We start from the raw sequence: 19,458 nt of genomic DNA on the forward strand, positions 1-19,458 counted from the left end.
TGCATTATCAGATGCAGCCAAAGCCTGTGCTTGTTGTTTACACTCTAGAACGTCCCTGTTCATTTGTTCAGTCCATTTCACCTTTGGTTTCCTCGACATCGTGTAATTGGTTGGCGCTTTGGCGGTATTTTCCGATAGTTTCGTGGTTGAACAGCATTTAAATCGCGACAACGACTCTCAGAGTTGCGACTGTTATGTCTTTACAATTTGCAGTTGGGGATAAAAGTAAAAAGTAAGACACTGAAGTCTCAAGAAGAAGACCTAAAACCTAAGATCGGTACATCCGTCCGCCATCCATCCGTCAATCCGTTCATCCAATAATAATAATAATAATAATAATAATAATAATAATAATAATAATAATAATGTGTGAAAGATGAAACAACAACAATGATATTAAATGTAAGGAGAAATGTAGACTCGGAAAAATAACCGAGTCCCAGATGGGATTTGAACCCACGACCCTCCGTGATCTAGTCGGATGCCCTAACCACTGAGCTACTGGAGACTCTATGGTGAGCAGGTGAGTTGACAAATCACAACTAAGCATCGTTGCCGGCACGAATTGCCGTGCAGGGGCAAATTGCAGTGTCTGTTTCATACAAAACACATCACTACACAGCTTTCTGATGTTCTGATAAGTAACTTTACTCATATTTGCAAGTGATACTTCGAATACATCAACAGAACTTCAATTATCTTTGAAAAAACAGCGAAGAAAACGGCCGAGCAACAAACACGTACAACTGCAAAGCAAGTCAAAATATGGGAACTTTTTACTGCTTTAATCATTGCCGTACGAACCCGATGTCGATGCATGACAGATTTACAATCACATCAGATCGAGGTGATGTGACCGTCGGCCAGCCAGTCCAAGATCGCGTCCAAACTCTGAAAATCACATGGCATCACGATCGATACCCGCGAAACATATTCGGGACACTCGTAAAATGAAACGATGAAAATGCGTCTTCTTTCATCGGAATGCAGTAACATGTTTTCGTCAGGGGTAATGACCTTAATGACCTTAACCTTAATGTTGTTTTGTGTCTTTATTGTAATGTAGAGAAGACGACCGAGCTATTTTACAAGCATGTCAAAAGATGGGCGCCAAACCAGGAACATTCCACCACATAGCAAACAGCCTGAAAGATAAAACAGCGGACGAGGTAAGATTGCTGTAGTTGTTGATCCCCTTAGATATTCTATTTGCCGTAAGGGCGGTTTACAGTTTAAGACCTTCATTTGTGCAGGGTGATATTTGAAGTTAGTTTGTACTAAAACAGTGGATAGCGTTGAAAAGCGCGCCCTGACTGGCTCCTCAAACTCCCAATATCCTTTGCTATTCACCTCCGAGCAACTTGCGCGAGATTTCGCGCGGAACAACTGGCGCGGAAAATCATGTTTTCGTGCTACATTATCACTCTGTTTTAGTACATACTAAAAGAACTATCAAGTGAAGCTATGATCCTCGCAATTATGAACGCAATTTTGAAAATTGCGTAGAGAAGCCTGAAAATTTCAGGACTTCAACGGGGTTTGAACCAGTGACGGCGCGATGCCGTGAAAACGCCATCAAAGCGAAAAGAACGCAAGAAACTTTCAAGGCTTGAAATCTTCTGGAATTTGCCTTATAAGCAGTTTGATTGAAGATTGAGTTGTGAAGTGAAGGATGGAACGAGTCCATCACCGCGGCTGGTTTCTTGTCACTAGAAAGCCAGAGAACAGCCTATCATTGTTTTCATTTTCATTTTCATTATTATTATTATTATTTTTGGTTTAAAATCAGAATAGGAGAATCTTTGTTTACACTTTTTACCGCCATAGGCATAAGACTACCGTTTTCTAATCAGCCAGGAAAGAAAAAAAGCACTGGATATTGAAAATGCATTGCACAGTGAGCTTTCTCTGAAACTTTGAACGCGATATTCCATATAATATCTGAGCAATCATGCTTTGAAAATTTGAAATTTTACAAAGAATGAATGGGATCATTAGTACCTTTCCATCCAAGTATTTATGAGTTTTTGATGGCTAATATATCTTGCGTTTAAGTTTAAGGGATTAACCCCTAGTTATATCTTAGCGATCGCTTTGTAACACGGTCGTGTGTTATGATCACAAGACCAGAATTAAGAATAGCTTTATAGCCCAGCCTATAGGTCGCCCTCTGGACAGTGCACAGTTTTGTCAGTATTGCGCTATCAGCTTTTGGAACCCTGCCGTGCGCTATCACTGATAGAAGCTGTCTTCGCAGTCTTTAGAAAGATCTGAGGAAATTTTTGTGTTAATGCATATGTTAGTTAGATTATTTATTGTATATGGAATTACCATTTTTATGAAGTTTTCTTTATATATTGTAAATTAAACCTGAAAACCCCGCAGGGTTCGCTCAACTCTACTCTACTCTTCTCTTTAAACTTCTGTATGAATCTGATTAATTATGGGAAAAAAACCATTTCTGAACACTCAAACAAACTCCATTCCTGTGAAACCTTTTACCCAATACATTCCTTGTTTTTCGCACCTGTGCCATCTTAAGGCCATGCCTTTCCATGAGTTTTCATGTTTACGCATTTTGTGCTCTCTGACCAAAGCCGGTATTGCATTGTTTGAACTTGAGAATCTTTTAGAGAATCTCGTAAAGAAACAGATAAAATTCATCATTAAAAGGCTTGAATTGCAAACACCATTTGTGTTATCACTGAAAATACCGGATACTCATCTGTAGGAAGAGAATGTTCGATAGCGGTTTTTTGTTCCATTTGAAGGGATAATTTAGTACTATTGAAGAGTGAGAGAACATGGTAAATTGAAAAGCAATGAAAGTAAATAAGAGGATTTTGATTTCAATTTTCTTTTGCAAATAACATCAAGGTTTAATCATGATTTTGTATTTATTGGTGCTGAATGCATTCGATATCTGTTTCTATAAATATATAAATAATAAACTTCTATTTGGTGCTCTTCTGCTGACTCGCAATAAAATGTGTTTTTTTGGTCATATTTCCATAAGAAAGCACTCTGAGAAATATATTAAATAGTGTACTAAAACCTATTATCATCGGCAGTAATAGACATATAATTGAAAGAAAATCTAATTAAAACTAAGTTGCAGGTGTTACGATGAAAATTAAATGTACTGCATTTCTAAAGAAAACGACAAATGCAATCTAAGCTAAGTGCTGAAGCCACTTCTCTGCGAATGAGTATGCTGTTTGAGAGTTATTTGGTCGACTGACACAAACAACTCTCAAAGCCGCCGAGGATCATTGTAATTTTGGTTCACTGTAAAAGCGTGGCCTCCTTTCATTCTTTGCTTTTCTCGACAAGAGAGCTACAAGAAGTACTCTTTAGTCTTGCGTTCTAAGGGTCTATTTATACTGAACGCAGAAGTGATGAACTAAATGAGACCTCGTCATGTTTGACAGTGTATCTTGCTCTTCTGTGGAGATCTGTGACACTTGCTCTAAAGGTGCCATCGAGGTGCTGAACACCACTTGGCTTTCCCTTAATTTGGCTAGCAACATCTTTATCGTTGTTTTGTTCCCCTTAACAGTGGTGGGAAACGCACTGATTTTAGCAGCGATGTGGAAAAGGACGTTTCAGAGGACCACTTTTCACGTTGTACTTAGTGGGTTGGCGTTCGGTGATTTGTGTACTGGACTTATTGTCCAACCGTTAGTAGGTTTACCTCCTTTTGTCCAGAATGGGCCAGTTCGTCGAAAACTGCTCTGCATTGGATTCGTTGTCGGTATTTTCTTCGGAGCCTTCAGCTTACTTGCAATAACACTTTTGTCCATTGAACGCTGGCTGCATATGATGAGACGGTCCTTGTTGACGTCGCACCGCCGTTGGGTTATAATCACGGTGTTTATCATGATCCCAGGTTCATTTCTTGCCCTGTTTATAACCGTTAAATCGCAAACTGCGGTAGCTTATATCATTACGGTGTTTATGCTTCTCTGCTATTTTATCACTTTCTTTGCTTACGTTAGATTGTCTCAAATAATTCGGCAACACCAGCGACATATTCAAGCAAATCAATCTTCGCAAAATTTGGGACAACCAGCAATAAACGTGGAGAAGTTTAAGAGATCTTTGAGGTCGATCTTATATATTCTTGCTTTGTTTTCTATCACTTTTTGGCCAGTTGTCATTACGATTGCCCTGGGTCTTAGTCTTACGATTTCCTTTCACTCCTTTAGACAGGCGTATGTTGTTTCCTTGTCCATTTATTTGTCATCTTCCACTCTTAATCCGGCTCTTTATCTGTGGAGAATGAAAGACATTCGGAATGGGCTCAAGAATTTATTCGGTTCGCATTGACTGCATGTGTTATTAAGGCCCGTGCAAACGCTCGCAACAACACGCAACATTGATAAGTTGACCGATAACACTGGGTTCTCAGCTCTCGTGAAAATTGATTTCTGGAAACAGTGAGAATTATTGGTAGTTTTATTCCTTAGACTACTTAATTATTGTAAGCAATCACTCAAACACTTTGGCTTTTTTTCTTAAGTTGAAAAACCTACACAGTTAAAGACGAATTTGTCCGAGGCTCCCACCACAGGAAGCCCAAACCACCAAATCGTCATGAAATGAAACGAAATTTGACACCTGCACTGTCTCCCTTTCGTGGTTTTTTGGTTACAGATAATTATGGTGCCCTTGAGTAATAACCGCCCCTTTTTATATAAGGAATGTTTCTTGAATATGTACTGCACCGTTTGCCAAGTTTCGGTGATAGCGACAACATCAAAAATGTCCACTAAAAGCAGAGCTTGCAAATCAAGAACTTTGTTGCGCAAACTTCTTGAATTTAACACCAAACACTTGGGAAACGACTGTTCGCTGTGGAGGTCTGACTTTCCTCGTTGGCAGAAGATCAAAGCCACCAGAGCCACGCGAAGCTTCGAAGAAAGAATCCGTCAAATTACGGTCATTGCATCACCATTCCTCATCTGAAGAGCTAAGAGCCATGTACAATTTAGGATCCATCTTAAAGCATTTTATATGATGCCATCTATTACAAATATCACAAAGGATACCCTTCTGATTGGCACGAACTGTTTTTAAACAGAGGGCACAAGGACACTTTCATACAGTTGCTTTCCTCGATTTAGTCGAATCCATATTTTGCTTTGGATTTTTATTAGCAGTCGTTTGTTCAGGGTCCGGATGTACATCACCACAGACCTTGAAATAATTGAGATGAAAACTGGCATCACTATTGCTGTAATAGTTTAGAGTTGATTTTCCAAATTTCCCTCGATAGCTTCGGCTACAACATGTGAAAACATGATCTAAGATGGCGGACATCACATGCCACATGGTCGATATTCTCAAGCGGGAACACATTGGGGTTGCCATCATATAGGTAGTGAAACACCTTTGTTGGGGAACTTAAATAATTAGATGACAATTTTGTGTATTTTGCCCGAAGTAAACCACTCGGAGAAGCAAATTTTTTAAGTTCCTGGACTGGAAGCTTAAAAAAGTTCCTGGACTGGATTGGACTGCGAACAGTCTACGTAAAAAGAGAAAATATGTACATTGGTAGGGAATGTGTGTAAATGATGGGGGAGCAATCTCGATTTGCTCAACCAAACGCGCAAGGTGATGTCGGTATTGCTCACCGAGTTCGCGAGGTGTTGTGGGTAACTTGAGTCACGAGGCAGAAAGTCACAATAAGCATCGATATTGAACTGCTGTTCAGCTCAGCGATTTAAGGCGATTCCTTTTACTTTGAAAATCAAAGATAAAAGTATCTGATAGAAAATCATATTGCCTGAGTCAGAAATCGATTTTTCGGGCACAACTCAGAAACAGGGGCAACAGATTCGGCCCACGAAATGCTAGACGCAAACTCAGAAAGCAAAAGCATAGTCTTAGCATCAACATTTTCAAACAATCTTCGATCATATTTACAACAGGTATTCACAGAAATGTTGTCTTCTAGTCATTGAATGTTCTTGTTTTACTATAATATTTTCAAGGCATTTTCCAAAATTATGTAAATTGCTTTTCATATGATAGCGTATCAAATAAACGCTAATGGGAATTTTTAAAAGAAATGCTGTTTGTTTATCCCATCCTTTCCTTTCATCTCAGTTCACTTTCATTTGCCTACCTAATTACATGAGAGACATCACAAAGTGCAGCACATATTAATTGCAAAATACTTCAACTGCCATGCATATTATCTTAGGTGGGGGTAGATGTGGTGAAAACTATTAGTAGCATTATCTTAGTCATCTTTCGTCGTCATCTTTTTCATCCATGTGGTTCTTTCCACGGTACCTTGAAATACCATAAAATAGGAACGAAACTCGCTGTGAATAACTGTCGTAAAAATGATCGAAGATTGTTTGAAAATGTTGATACTGAGACTATGCTTTTGCTTTCCGATTTTGCGTCTAGCAGTTTGTGGTTGAGTCTGTCGCCCCTTTTCAGTCTGATTTCATTTGTGTCTGACAAATCGTCGCCCCTGTTTATGATTTGTGCCAGGCAATATGATTTTCTATCAGATACTGTAATCACTATGCTGAAACCTTCGATAGACTATCGATGCTCCTTGTGACTTTCTGCCTCGTGACTCAAGTTACCCAGAACACCTCGCGAACTCGGTGAGCAATACCGATACCACCTTGCGCGCTCGGTTGAGCAATTTACATAAATTTCCCTTTTTACGCGGGGGCTTCTAGGTTGCCTCCTCGGATTTTGGCCAAACAGCGATCCGAATACAATAACCTAGTTTTGTTCCAAATTTATGGTATTTCAACGTACCGTGGAAACAACCAACGTGGGTAAAAAAGGTGACGACGAAATGTTGCCTTCTAATTAATGTTGATGTTCCTGTTTTACTATCATATTCCATGATTATGTAACTTGCTTTCGATTGATAGCGCATCAAATAAACGCGTATTGAAATTGAAAATAAATGCTGTTTGTTGTTGCCCATCCTTTCCTTGCATTCTTCGCTTTTATTTACCCACCTAATTACATGTAGCGTAATATGAAGACATCACATTTTTTTCACATCACTGTGTTTTCACGACAGCCGTCGTCTCGCGTAACATTCCTCAAAGTGGTTTGTTTGCAGACTTCGTTAAGCGACTCAAAAATTATATGTGTTTTCACGGGTAAGATTAAATGATAATAAAAATAATAAAATAAAATAATAAAAATAACACGCCTGTTGTATTTCCGATTTGAATAACTGCAAGCGACCCCTCATTGGCCGAAAGTAATTGCTAACTCGCGTAAGCTACCTGGTTTGGTGGCTTAAATTTAATGAGAATTCCATTGAAGTTTGCCGACTCGCTGAACTTTAAGCGAGTTGGAAAAGCAACTGTTTTCACGCGATTTCCGGTTGTCACTCGCTAAGCGACCTTAAAAATTGCTGGTGAAAACACCGCCAATGTGCAGCACAACTGCCATCCATATTATCTTAGGCGAGGGCAGATATAGCGAAAACTATTACTAGTTTACTGTTGTGTCTAGGAAAGTAGTCTACTTCTCTGAAATTTCCAAGTAGCTTTCAAGGGTAACTGATCGTTGGAAAGGTTACGTTTTTGCAAACGTTGCAAACGTTTTGCAAACGTTAGCCGTGGGGAGTCAGGGTGGTTTACTGGTCATCAACCATGCCTCCCACCTCTGTGACCTGGCTCGGGTCGTACGTGGGCTGAGTTTCAGTCGATCTCAATCTGACTCCGAGGGTTTTTCTCCCGGTACTCCGGTTTTCCTCCCTCCTCAAAATCGACTCCCGGCTTATTCCATCAGGCTGTGGTGCTGTGCTCCGAGGTCATACATGGGTCGTGTTCAGGGGCCGAGCGCTTAGCCGGCAGCACAGCTCCTTCGGTCCGACCTCGTTGAGCTGCGTCGTTGCGGTACCTTGCGAGGGCGATTAGCAGTGACAATTATTATTATTATTATTTTGTGAAGCACTTTATTTCAACAGACTTAACTGATTAGAGTGTAATGTGAAGTGCTTGTTTTCTACCCCATATGAACCATGTGGGCGTTAGCCCTACTAATGGAAACGGGCCACCAAGGACAGAGAAAAACTGCTCAGAGTTTTTCTCTGTCCTTGTGTGGGCCCATTTCCATTAGTAGGGCTAACGCCCACATGGTTCATATGGGATAGAAATCTAACACTTCACATTACACTCTAATCAGTTAACTGATCGTTTGACTGGCGACACCCAGTTAGATCTTGCATGGAATGGATGTGGCTCCTTATCTTTACCGTGAAATATGTACTGAAGATGCATTCGTCTTGCGAAAACTTCAAAGTCACGCAAAAGTTTTCGTGACGTTTGTCACGGGTGTAGTAGGCCAGGTATGAATTTAAGTGCTTTAGATATCAAGCTGACTTGGCTATCAGTTAAAACCAATGTAGAGAGGTTTTTCTGAGCCCCCCTTCTTTCTTTTTTTTTCTTCTTATCCCTCAAACACCTCAACCAGGCTTTGGTTCTATTACATTTAACAATAATTCACCCCCCATTTCAAAATCCTGGATCCGCGCCAGCAGAGGTCTCTTCTCCCGCACTCGTCAGCCCAGTGAACGCAAAAGAAGAGACCTTAACTAGCAGGGAAGTCTTTAACAAACAAATATGGAAAATAAATCGATTAATAATAATAATAATAATAATAATAATAATAATAATAATAATAATAGCTAATAGTGATCATGGATTAGTAAAGTGCGTTCAATGTCTAGTAAAATAATATTTTTATTGTACTGATTGCTCAGAAATATTTGGGGAAGGTAAACCTGTGGGGTGGTTTCAGGCAGTTTGCAGAGAGAACTTGAATCTCCTGTGAATAGCAGGTGAGTTGACAAGTCACAACTGAGCATCGTTGCCGGCACGAATTGCCGTGCGGGGGCAAATTGCAGTGTCAGTTTCATACAAAGCACATCACTACACAGCTTTCTGATGTTCTGATAAGTAGCTTTACTCATATTTGCAAGTGATACTTCGAATACATCAACACAACTTCAATTATCTTTGAAAAAACAGCGAAGAAAACGGCCGAGAAACAGACACGTACAACTGCAAAGCAAGTCAAAATATGAGAACTTTTTACTGCTTTAATCATTGACGTACGAACCCGATGTCGAGGCATGACAGATTTACAATCACATCAAATCGAGGTGATGTGCCCGTCGGCCAGCCAGTCCAAGATCGCGTCCAAACTCTGAAATCACATGGCATCACGATCGATACCCGCGAAACATATTCGGGACACTCGTAAAATGAAACGATGAAAATGCATCTTCTGTCATCGGAATGTAGTAACATGTTATCGTCAGGGGTTTGCGTTGGTCTCCCACCCAAGTACTAACTCCACCAGAACGGGCTTAATTTCAGTGAAACAAGAAAAACAAAACAAGGAAGGTGACACACCATAACACCAACCCGGCGTGGCCAACACATCATGCATGCTGGCAACCATTTCACCTGGTCAATTAGCAGCCATGGACGGTTGTTTCGCCCACACGTTTGCTGTGGGAGAACACTTTTGCTGTTCCCAACCCAGCTTACCACATTTCTTGCATATGCATGTGAAGCTGTCTCTTAATGGGGTGTCTAAATCAGCCGCTATGCATTACAGCTGTGCCGTGCTGATGAGGCCCAGCAAGGCCGAAACAGCTTTTCGTTGCGTGTTGATGTTGTGATTGTGATCAATTGGCGTTTTTGTTATATTTTTGGACCCTGTCAGAAGTACATGTTGGGAGGGAATGGCGTTAGCCCGACCTTCAATTGAGCATCCTATGTCGTCTCTTCAGTATCCGAATAGCGTTTTTGTGCAGTTTCCAGAAGCAATTTATCGCAACTACGGTTCCTCTGCAATGTAACCACAGTTGGTCCAGATAAGCTTGCAACAGTTCAATTTTGCGGAACAGTCGTGATAAACTAATTTTGTCCCGCATTGTTTGTGGTGACGTGGAAATTCGTTTTGTCCGTGCGGATTCTAGATCCCGTTCTGTGTTTGTTCTAGCCCTCAGAGATTTCGGATGACGATGTGAAAGCCTTTTTTGAATCCTATGGAAACGTTTTGTTGGTCCAGCTGAGCACGTTCGCCAATTTTCCTGCTCTTCATGATGGTAATCGCGTTGTTGAGATGGCTTTGGATCAGGATATTCCTTACCTCGTGTCAATCTGCGACTATAACTGTCGTGTCTGGTATACTCGCTAGCCCGTCTACTGCGTCGTAGGTCGTAAAATCGGTCAGAGTGGCTCTGCTTGCCCGCTCTCCGGTTTGTGCAGGTGCTGTCATCAGCCTGGTCACATGGCCAGGAAGTGCAGGCAGGCCTGGGGAGCTGTTTACCCGGGTACAGAGATCCTGTCTTCCAGTGTGCCAGTCGCTGAGGATGACATTAGCCCTGATTCTATTTTTCCTCCTGATGAGGCCTCTTGTGAGGGCTCCGGGGGAAGGAAAAAAAAGGAAAAAGGAAAGAAACTTTACTTAAGTGTCTAGTCGTTTTAGAGCGGGAGCACTAACTGGGGACACTGGAAACTGAAATTAACAATTAACGCCAATCAAGTCAAATGTTGGTTTTCCAGGAGAGGGGAAGCCGGATTACCCGGAGAAAACCTCTCGATGCAGAGTAGAGAACCAACAAACTCAACCCACATATGACGCTCAGTCTGGGAATCGAACCCAGGCCACATTGGTGGGAGGCGAGTGCTCTCACCACTGCGCCATCCCTGCACCCCACAAAAGGAGATGATGTTCAGGAATGAGGAGGTTGCTGCCTCTGCGGCTCCTCCTTCCCCCTCTCATCCTGTTGCTGTTGCTGACGTTGCCGTCGCCTGATGTTCCCTCTGTTCCTGTAGATGTTCCAGATGTTTCTGCGTTGTCTAATGTTCCTTCTTCTGTTCCTGCATCGCCTGCTGTTACCTCTAATAGTGAACCTGTTACCTAAGTTGCTTCGTCTTCTGTTCCTGTTTCAAGTTCTTCAGTTGATACTCATCGTGATAAGATTGATTCATATTTTCTTTCTGCGCTAGGTGAGCTCTTTCGTGATGACGTGATTCGCATGTCTCCTGCTCGAGTTACTGACTTTGTCTCTCATGTGATAGAGAAGCATGGTTTGTGCGCTGATTTTCATCAGTATATGGCTCGTTTAGTTTATCGAGTTTAGCGTAAATTTTGTGTGCAACTACGAACTGTCAAGAAACCTATAAAGCGAGTTCCAGCTAAAATGTCAGAATGCGAGGGTCCGCCTGCTGGAAGGCCGACCCGCCCGAGTACTTTGCCTTCTAAGTGAACTTTGTGTTTGTTTTTTTCTAGGGAGATCTTTTTCGAGTTTGTATTTATTTATTATGATGATGATTGTAAACAGGCGTTCTTTTATCTTATGAATAAAGGAGTGACATCCCGAAAGACGGCTGAGAGGAGACTAGTAACGGCGTAGCCCTGATTAACTCGGATGAAAAAGGCTAGCGCTCTACAACTGCGCTGGATTCCCCGCATTGGTGATCCTACATGTCAATCGAAGTGGGTTTTCTTGGCCCGTTATTGGGTTGGCTTTGCCGCCTTAAGTAGCCGGATGAAAAGTTAGTCTTTTCTCCAGTCCAATCTCTGCACGAAATATCTTGGTGATTTTCCGTCACGATATTTCCAACACCTCCTTGCAGCGGTCGATCGATTACATATCGACCTCACCCTACTGCCTCACTACAAAGTCAAAATCCTGTACTCGAAACTCGCGTTCCCTTCGCCCAAGTGGCTGCCCAGTACAGCCACTTTGGAAAAACGGCTAAAAAACACGTCTACCTTGGAAAAACATTTGGCCCCAGATTTATGGGGGTCTGAGTACGAAAGCCGCCGATATTGCGTGGCGTATAGCATTTGTTCCGTGGAAAAGTCGAAACTGGGGCTTATTTGCACCGCTGGCAACGGCTGGGCGTGAGCGAGCGCTGCGCTGCATGCGGCGAAAACGAATCCTGTTCTCACATCTTCTGTGTTGCACCTACAGTTTGGGCATGGGTCCTGGTGGCTCCCAACACACCCATTGTAATGCTTCATCTATTTTTCTGTTTAACCTCACGTTCATTTAGCAACAGAACGGGAACGTCAGTGGTGACGGCGCGCGCAGAAAAAACACCAATGAGAATTCAGAATAGAGTAGACTCCACTCTTTCTTCTCTATTCTAAATTGTCATTGGTAGTTTTGCACTGACGTTCCCGTTCCGTTGCTAAATAAGCCATCGAAGACCGTGCGTCTAACGCACAAGATGTGATAAATAAAATATTTTTAAACTTCGCAAATTTTAGTCTCGATATTCTTATATAATACAATGTATATATTATTAAAAAAAAAAAGAATGTAGCATTGGTAAGAAAAGCAAAGGCACATAGAAGTAAGGCACAAGGTATTTTTTCTTGTGGTAGTCGAACTGTGAACTAAAGCTATAAGATTGAATAACCTGGAGACGAAGTCATTCTTCCCTGTGATGTTTGCAAGTTTGTTGCGTGATTATTTGGCAGAATTGTGAAAATGGGAGTAAGAAAGTATGGAAGTTGACTATTATGTTTGTGAATACTGAAACATTAGTGGCAGAACTTTGCGTAATAAGATTTATATGCCAGTAGCCTGATTCTCAGACGGTCCAGGTCGCTTGTGTGAGGCACTCTACACCCTTTCCCGACGAGATAGGAAGTTGTCGTCCATCGTTGACGTCCATCGATGGACTAAGTCACGAATAAAAAAATGGTGCATTGCCTTCTAGAGCTTTAAAAGTAATTAAGATAATTTTAAACATCACTCTATATTTAACTGGCAGCCAATGCAACTGATAAAGAACAGGTGAAATATGTGAGAAACGTGAGACATTTGAAACTAACCTAGGGGCTGCGTTTTGAACACGTTGAAGCTTATCGATATGAATATTTGAGAGGCCATAGAGTAAATTATTACAGTAGTCTAATCTACCGATAACTATAACGCTTGAACGAGCGTCTTAGTGGCATCTTGAGTTGGATATTTTCTAATTCTTATAATATAATTATGTAAAGAGTAAAAAGCTAAACTACTTGTTTTAGTAATATGGTTGCAAAAATTAAAATTGCAGTCAAACAAGACGCCTAGATTTCTGGCCTCAGTCAATGATTCAACTCTGCCGCTGCCGACAAGCAGTGTATTTCCATTTACTTTACTAAGTTGCTGTCGAGTCCCAATTATCATAAATTCAGTCCTAGACTCGTTTAACTTAAGTTTGTTCGTAATCATCCAAGCTCGTACAGCTCGAACACAACGTTCCATTGCATTCCATGCCTCCGTTTCATTAGTGGATCCATCTGGTCTAAATGACAAGTACAGCTGCGTATCGTCAGGATAAGCATGGGCGTGTGGGAGGTGGTTCTGGATGATATTAAATAACTTGCCAGCATATATGGAGAAGAGAAGGGGTCCCAAACAGGACCCCTGAGGGAGCCCAAATGGTAGGTGCTGTTTAACACCATTATGTGTTGTTTCATCGAATCTTTACGGGACCTCTTGCTTAAGCAATTTCCAGAGTATTTGGCGCGGCGTTCTGCTCAAATGCAATGCATTCTGGTAAAAGCTGATGAATGGCGCAGTGCATCCTGGCTAATTATGATGCATTCTGAGAAAAAGTGGTGAATTTGAGAATTCGTCCAACCTTCTCATAAATCCAGAATAAAGTTGCTGCTCGCTCCGTAGCAATTAGTAGTGGTAAATAATCGATAGGAGTTGCTTTTTCCCTCTGGTTCAAAACGAGTCTTGGTGCTAAACCATTCAAGTGATAATGAGTTTGATTTGCATGAAAATACACCGCTCATTTCCATTTGAATGGTTGTGCTGGACTCGCTTTGAAACCGAGGCAAATAGCAACTCGGAAATGAGCTAATCAGCCAGTTAATCTTTGGTGGTTAAGGTAAAGGTAAAGTCTGCTACGAGCCTAGAAGGCCCATCAGGCAGGCGCTTATCTCCGGTTTCTGTAGCATGAAGCGACTAGGAGTATTTCTACTCCCCCCTGGATGGGATGCTAGTCCATCGCAGGGTTACTCCCAGCATTTAATTCGCCCCGGTACCCATTTATACACCTGGGTGGAGAGAGGCACTGTGAAAGTAAGTGTCTTGCCTAAGAACACAACACGATGTCTCGGGCCAGGACCAGACCCCGGACAACTCGATCCGGAGTCGAGCGCACTAACCATCTTTTGTGATTAAAGGGGCTAGGTCACGCAATTTTAGGTAACTTTGTTCAATTTTGTTAATTATTGGCAGAGCAAGAGTCTTTCATTTGCAAAATCACGGCCACATAACTACTGAGAATGATTTTCCAGCTGTGTAAATGACATTTTGATATAAACTGATATAAATTTAAAAGTTAAAAAAGTTTTACAAACTCGGAGCTAAAAGTTAAAACTTATGAAATATTTCGTCCGTTTTCAACCGGACAACTCATTTGACTGATGAAGTCCGGTTGAAAACGGACGAAATATTTCATAAGTTTTAACTTTTAGCTCCGAGTTTGTAAAACTTTTTTAACTTTTATTATGCTTCCGGAGCAGGAAACAAATGTTTTTAATTGATATAAATTTGATAAAATGTGGGCCGACGTTTTTCAAATTTACCGAAATCAATCCATTTTAATCCTCTCCAGTTTTGTCCATCCATGTTCCTTCTTGGCTTCCTGGTGTTTTGTTAGAGTTCTTCTATAGTTTTGAACAGTTATTTTAATATTTTAGTTAATTCTACGACCATTCGATCAGTGCTGAAATTGCCAAAAATTGCGTGACCTAGCCCCTTTAAGTAGATAAAAAGAGTTCTTACATAGTGGCATGGGTGCTCCGGGTTCAAATCCGGTTCAGGGATGCAACTTTTCACATTTTTCCTTTTCATCTGCTACCACAAGTCCTGGGACAGAGTAATCTAAATTGAAGATAACAGTCAATCCAGAGAAAATTAGAAATTGTCGATAATCGTCATTTCAGACGGTCGAGGACATGTTGAGCATCGGGAAGGGCCTGGGACCTGTCCGGGTGCTAGGCTCAGTTTTCGTGCAAGAAGAGTCCGTGTCCAAGTACACTAAATGAAAAATCCCCTTAAAATTTCTTATGCAATGCAGTACTCAACGTCATTCGTGATCAAAAGAGAAAAACGCAGTACCTCCAGACATAGCGCTGGAGCGTCGTACCAAACGAGTCATGCCGGGATTTCGGCCCGTGCGATCGCTTTTGGACGCAGTTGGCCCCTCGCTGCTCTCTGCTACCGACCTCGCCTCCCGGTACGGCATTAAGGAAGAGATATGTTGGCCCCTAAACCATATAAGACAAATCCCACGCCTACTCACAGCTCCAGACCGCCCTTGTCAATTTAGCATAAGAATTCGATCGTCTATATATTCAAGTGAAAAGTCATATTATCTCTCATATGGTAAGCACTGGAGTCGCAGATTGCAAACTATGCGCACGCGCCCTGCGAAAGGTAACATACATGCATAAACTTTATTTCATCTCGAATTTCAGAATAACTACAGGAGCTAATATCTTCGAGACATTACATTTGCAGCTAAAATAGATAGCATACACAGATACATACTAAATACATAATATTTAAAGATATGTTCATTAAAAAGAAAAGCCGCTGTACAAAATGCGGCCCTGGCCGGATTCTCTTTTAAAACCGGTAAACTCATATAGGTACGGATAAAATTAGGTAGCGCATTCCGCAACTTAGCTGATACATAAGGAAAAAGAACTAAGACCATTTTAACTGGTTGTTCTAGGTTTATTGAGGGACAGAATGTAATTTCCCCGAAGATCATGCATAAGAAGAGGACGGGAGAGAAAACGTATTTTTCATATAAACAGAAAACCCCTTTATTTGACAGGAGGATTACACATATGGAAATAAAAGCACAAGTTTGTCGCGAATTTCCTATGATAAAAACTTGTTTAGAAATCCAAAATCTACGTTAACAGCACACACCAAGCCTACTCCTGGCTACTCTGGCTAGAAATTTTTTCCTCTGGCCGCGCTTCAGCCATTCAATGAGGGCCAGTCTCGTGCTTCTTAATAAGTTGCCTCGCTCATGCCCAAAAAGAATTCTGGGTAATTCTGCCATTCCATGACAAGGAAAGACTTCCGATTCTCATTTCATAGTTTTTTCCATAAGTGTAATAAAATACAAAAAAAAAAATAATAATAATAAGTGTCGGGCCACCCAGTCCTACCAGCAAAATACCGCATCGATTGAAGTTTTTAGCTTTCAAAACTTGCCCAACTTGTATCGGTAGGTCCTGGATTCGTCCACAGAAAGGCCAGAGAGACAACTTCACTCGTGAACCGCCATGTTTACAACGGAGAATTTTAGGCGTCCCAGTCTGCATGAAACCATCTCTCACCTCTGTTTTCTTTCAAAGGGTTGCCTTTACCCACATTCCGGCGTAATGTTGGCAGCCTGGGGGTTCTGTAGACGAAGGATTCCCAGAAAACCACTTACAAAATGATAAATTAACCAACAAGACTTAATAAGGCCAACTCGCTCGCTCCCCAAATACGAACCGGATATCTGTCACGTGACGTTCAAACCTGAGCCCACATTGACCAAAATCGCAGATGCTTCAATGAGAGCTCCCTTTTACACGGACTCCTATATGGCTAAGCCAAGTTTTGCAGACCGTTTATCGCCAAAAAGGTACAAAAAAAACAAACAACCAAACAAACAAACAAGCACCTAGCACTCAAAGGGTTAACAAGGAAGTGATACAAAGAGTAGGGAGTAATAAACTTACTGTTCTGCGATAATGTTTCCAATTCTGACGTTTGAGTGACATGGGAGCGAGTTGGATATGCTTACGCCGTGATGCAGAGGGCCTGGAATGCTTTAGTTTGGGATTGATCGGGGGGAAGAGTCTGACGGGAATATTTTGTCATTCTACGTCGGTAGATCGCTTCTCCTTCATGGTTTTCCTTAGTTTTCGTCTTGGAATGCTATGTTCTATTTTCTTTTATGTTAAGTACCCTTTCCTTGGGGTGTGGTGGCGCTGTATTAGATGAGGAATACGTTTCCACGGTATTTATGGGCACTTAAGAAGGGTGGTTTTTCGTAACTGGCGTGGCACAATTCAATGCTCGTTTAACTTAGTATAATGTTACTGCGTTGCGTAGCTTATGTCACGTTAAGCAGTGGATTGACTGACACATCCTTGATAAACTATTTCTCATTGTGGTCTTGTTGTAGTGAAGCTAAGTCAGAATTAGGTTGTTCTTGCAATAGATCGTTTTCACCGTCACGCAACAAAATAATAAAATCGAAACCGTTCCACGAAAAAAGCCAAAAAGGAGCAATTTTGTAGGAGACAAATTTAGAAATCTCCTCTCCAATTCTCAGGTCTGAGCGGTGCATCGTTTCTGAGTTATTTGTCGAATCATTTCACGCAACTTTACAGAGTTTTACACGCCATGTTGTGTGCACCAATATTGTGGCCAGAAATCAACAACAACAACAACATGTCTGGAGTTCACGCTTACTTTTCGCTGACGAGATAAAATTTGTATGAACACATCTCCTAATGTACTTGAAACGCTCAAACTGCTGAGATTCTTAGGGATAGACCTTTTTTTGTTTCAACCAAATAGCTTTGTAGCATGGCGTCACGCAAGGTGATAATTGGGAAATTCAAAATGATGCAGTATTTCCGAAACGAAAGACGTCATGGAACTGGATACTTGAAAAAAGACTAATTTTTAGTTCATCTTCAACCTCCGGATCCTATAGTTAAAAATTCAAAACACCTTTGGATTTTGATTTTGAATTCATGATATCATTGAGGATACCATCTTTTATGCCAACCTCGACGACAAGGGAGGAGAGAAGAAAGAGCCTGGGTTCGAGAGTTCCCAAGCAAACTTTTGACAACAAGAATGAGGATCAAATTCATGAAAAATACTTAATGATACCACCAATCGTTTCTTGAGAAAGTCAATTTATTCCGCAAAAATGCCAAAATAGTGGAAATGTTCGTAAGGTTTCCTCCTCTTGGTCCTCTTGTGACGTAATCATTTTTTTAAAATCTCAAAATCAAGAAATTCTGCCTTTTTCCAGGCCACATTAACTAAAAGCAAAATTTTGCTCGTTAAATGTTACGGCTTTTCCTGAAAATTTGAATTTATTGAAAATTTTATAACAGACGTGGTGGGCTGGGTAAGTCGTAATTCATGACTTGGCACGATGTTTGTTGTGTAACCACGCACGCGCGAAAGTGACGAAAACAAAATGGCTGGCTGGGTGTTGTGTGGAGTTGAGTTTTAGTTTATATTGAATTTCCTATTTTACTCTCGTGTGTAAATATAGCAAGTTTTTTAATGTACCTTGTAAGTGCGAAAGATTTGTATTTTTCGTTAAATTCGACCTCTTTTATTCCAATTCACGGAAATTTGTGTTGGTAAGGGTTCAACTGTTGTGTTGTTGCGGCCTAAAGTTGAAACACCATGTTTAGAATACCGGGTTCTTTACGCCGTTTTGGGGGAAAGAGCAAGCAAATATTCTGTCCCAAAGGTAAGATATGATTTGTTTGTAATTTTTACGGTACAGTTAATGAGTAACTTGCAGATTATTTAATACATTGCATCATTTCTTGCATTCAATTGGAACAACGAGAAGCAGAGCAGCTGAAAGTTAAGCTTATTGATCATGATCGAAAGGGTTTTTATATTCAGGTCTTACGTTTTTTTCTTTGCATCGCCGAAAATTTACGCGGTGAAGACTTGGTCATCTGATGCTTAATTGTCTGGCTCATTTGAATGTTATGTCATCTTGTTTCATTCACGAGTGAACTTAGTCCATTCGATCATTAAATTTCGTTCATTTACGGTCACTGACGCATACTAGACCCATGCGTAGACAATTTCAAGAAAGCATTCTTGGTTATTGGCCTTTGACAGTTTTTTAACGCTTAATGCATTACGAAACGTTTGGGTTTTAAGGCGTCTTTGTACTGTGCCTCCTGTGTTTTCATTATTCGAATGGGTCATATGACACAACAAAAAAAATGACGTAACAGACTCTCAGATGCCACATAATATAGTGTGTGATTATAGGAAATGAGCAAGTGCATTTTCTGATCTATGGGCCCAAGTGATGTTTTGAGAGTTAGTGAGTGCGATTGAAGTACTTTCAAAACATTTTGATTGACCATAAATCATGACATGCATAAGGAAATTCATAGATTTTTTTAGTTATTATATACTCAACAAAATTACTCCATGGCTGTGTTTCCATAGCGACTTCCACATTGCACTTTATAACATTTAATGCACCCTTTAACCTCTTAATGCCTTGGTCATTGACCTATCAGAAACAAGATATTCTTTTGAGTATAGTATTATTATAATACATGTAATAAATTGATATAACATAAATTACCTTTTTTCAGATATAAGTACATCAAGTTTACTTAAGTTCAATGTCT

The 19,458-nt window shown here is 40.8% G+C and overlaps 1 protein-coding gene across 1 annotated transcript in view; it reads left to right on the plus strand.

Moving 5' to 3' along the window:
• Positions 1 to 18,248: 18,248 nt before the first annotated feature.
• Positions 18,249 to 19,458, plus strand: part of LOC137992623 (ATP-dependent Clp protease ATP-binding subunit clpX-like, mitochondrial) — a 15,802-nt gene continuing 14,592 nt past the window's right edge. The window contains exon 1 of the mRNA XM_068838060.1: positions 18,249 to 18,545. Coding sequence (XP_068694161.1) covers positions 18,479 to 18,545 — 67 coding nt within the window. The 5' untranslated portion in view covers positions 18,249 to 18,478. The remainder of the gene's footprint in view (positions 18,546 to 19,458) is intronic.

This window comes from Montipora foliosa, chromosome 2 (genome assembly GCF_036669935.1).
Source record: "Montipora foliosa isolate CH-2021 chromosome 2, ASM3666993v2, whole genome shotgun sequence".
NCBI lineage: Eukaryota > Metazoa > Cnidaria > Anthozoa > Scleractinia > Acroporidae > Montipora > Montipora foliosa.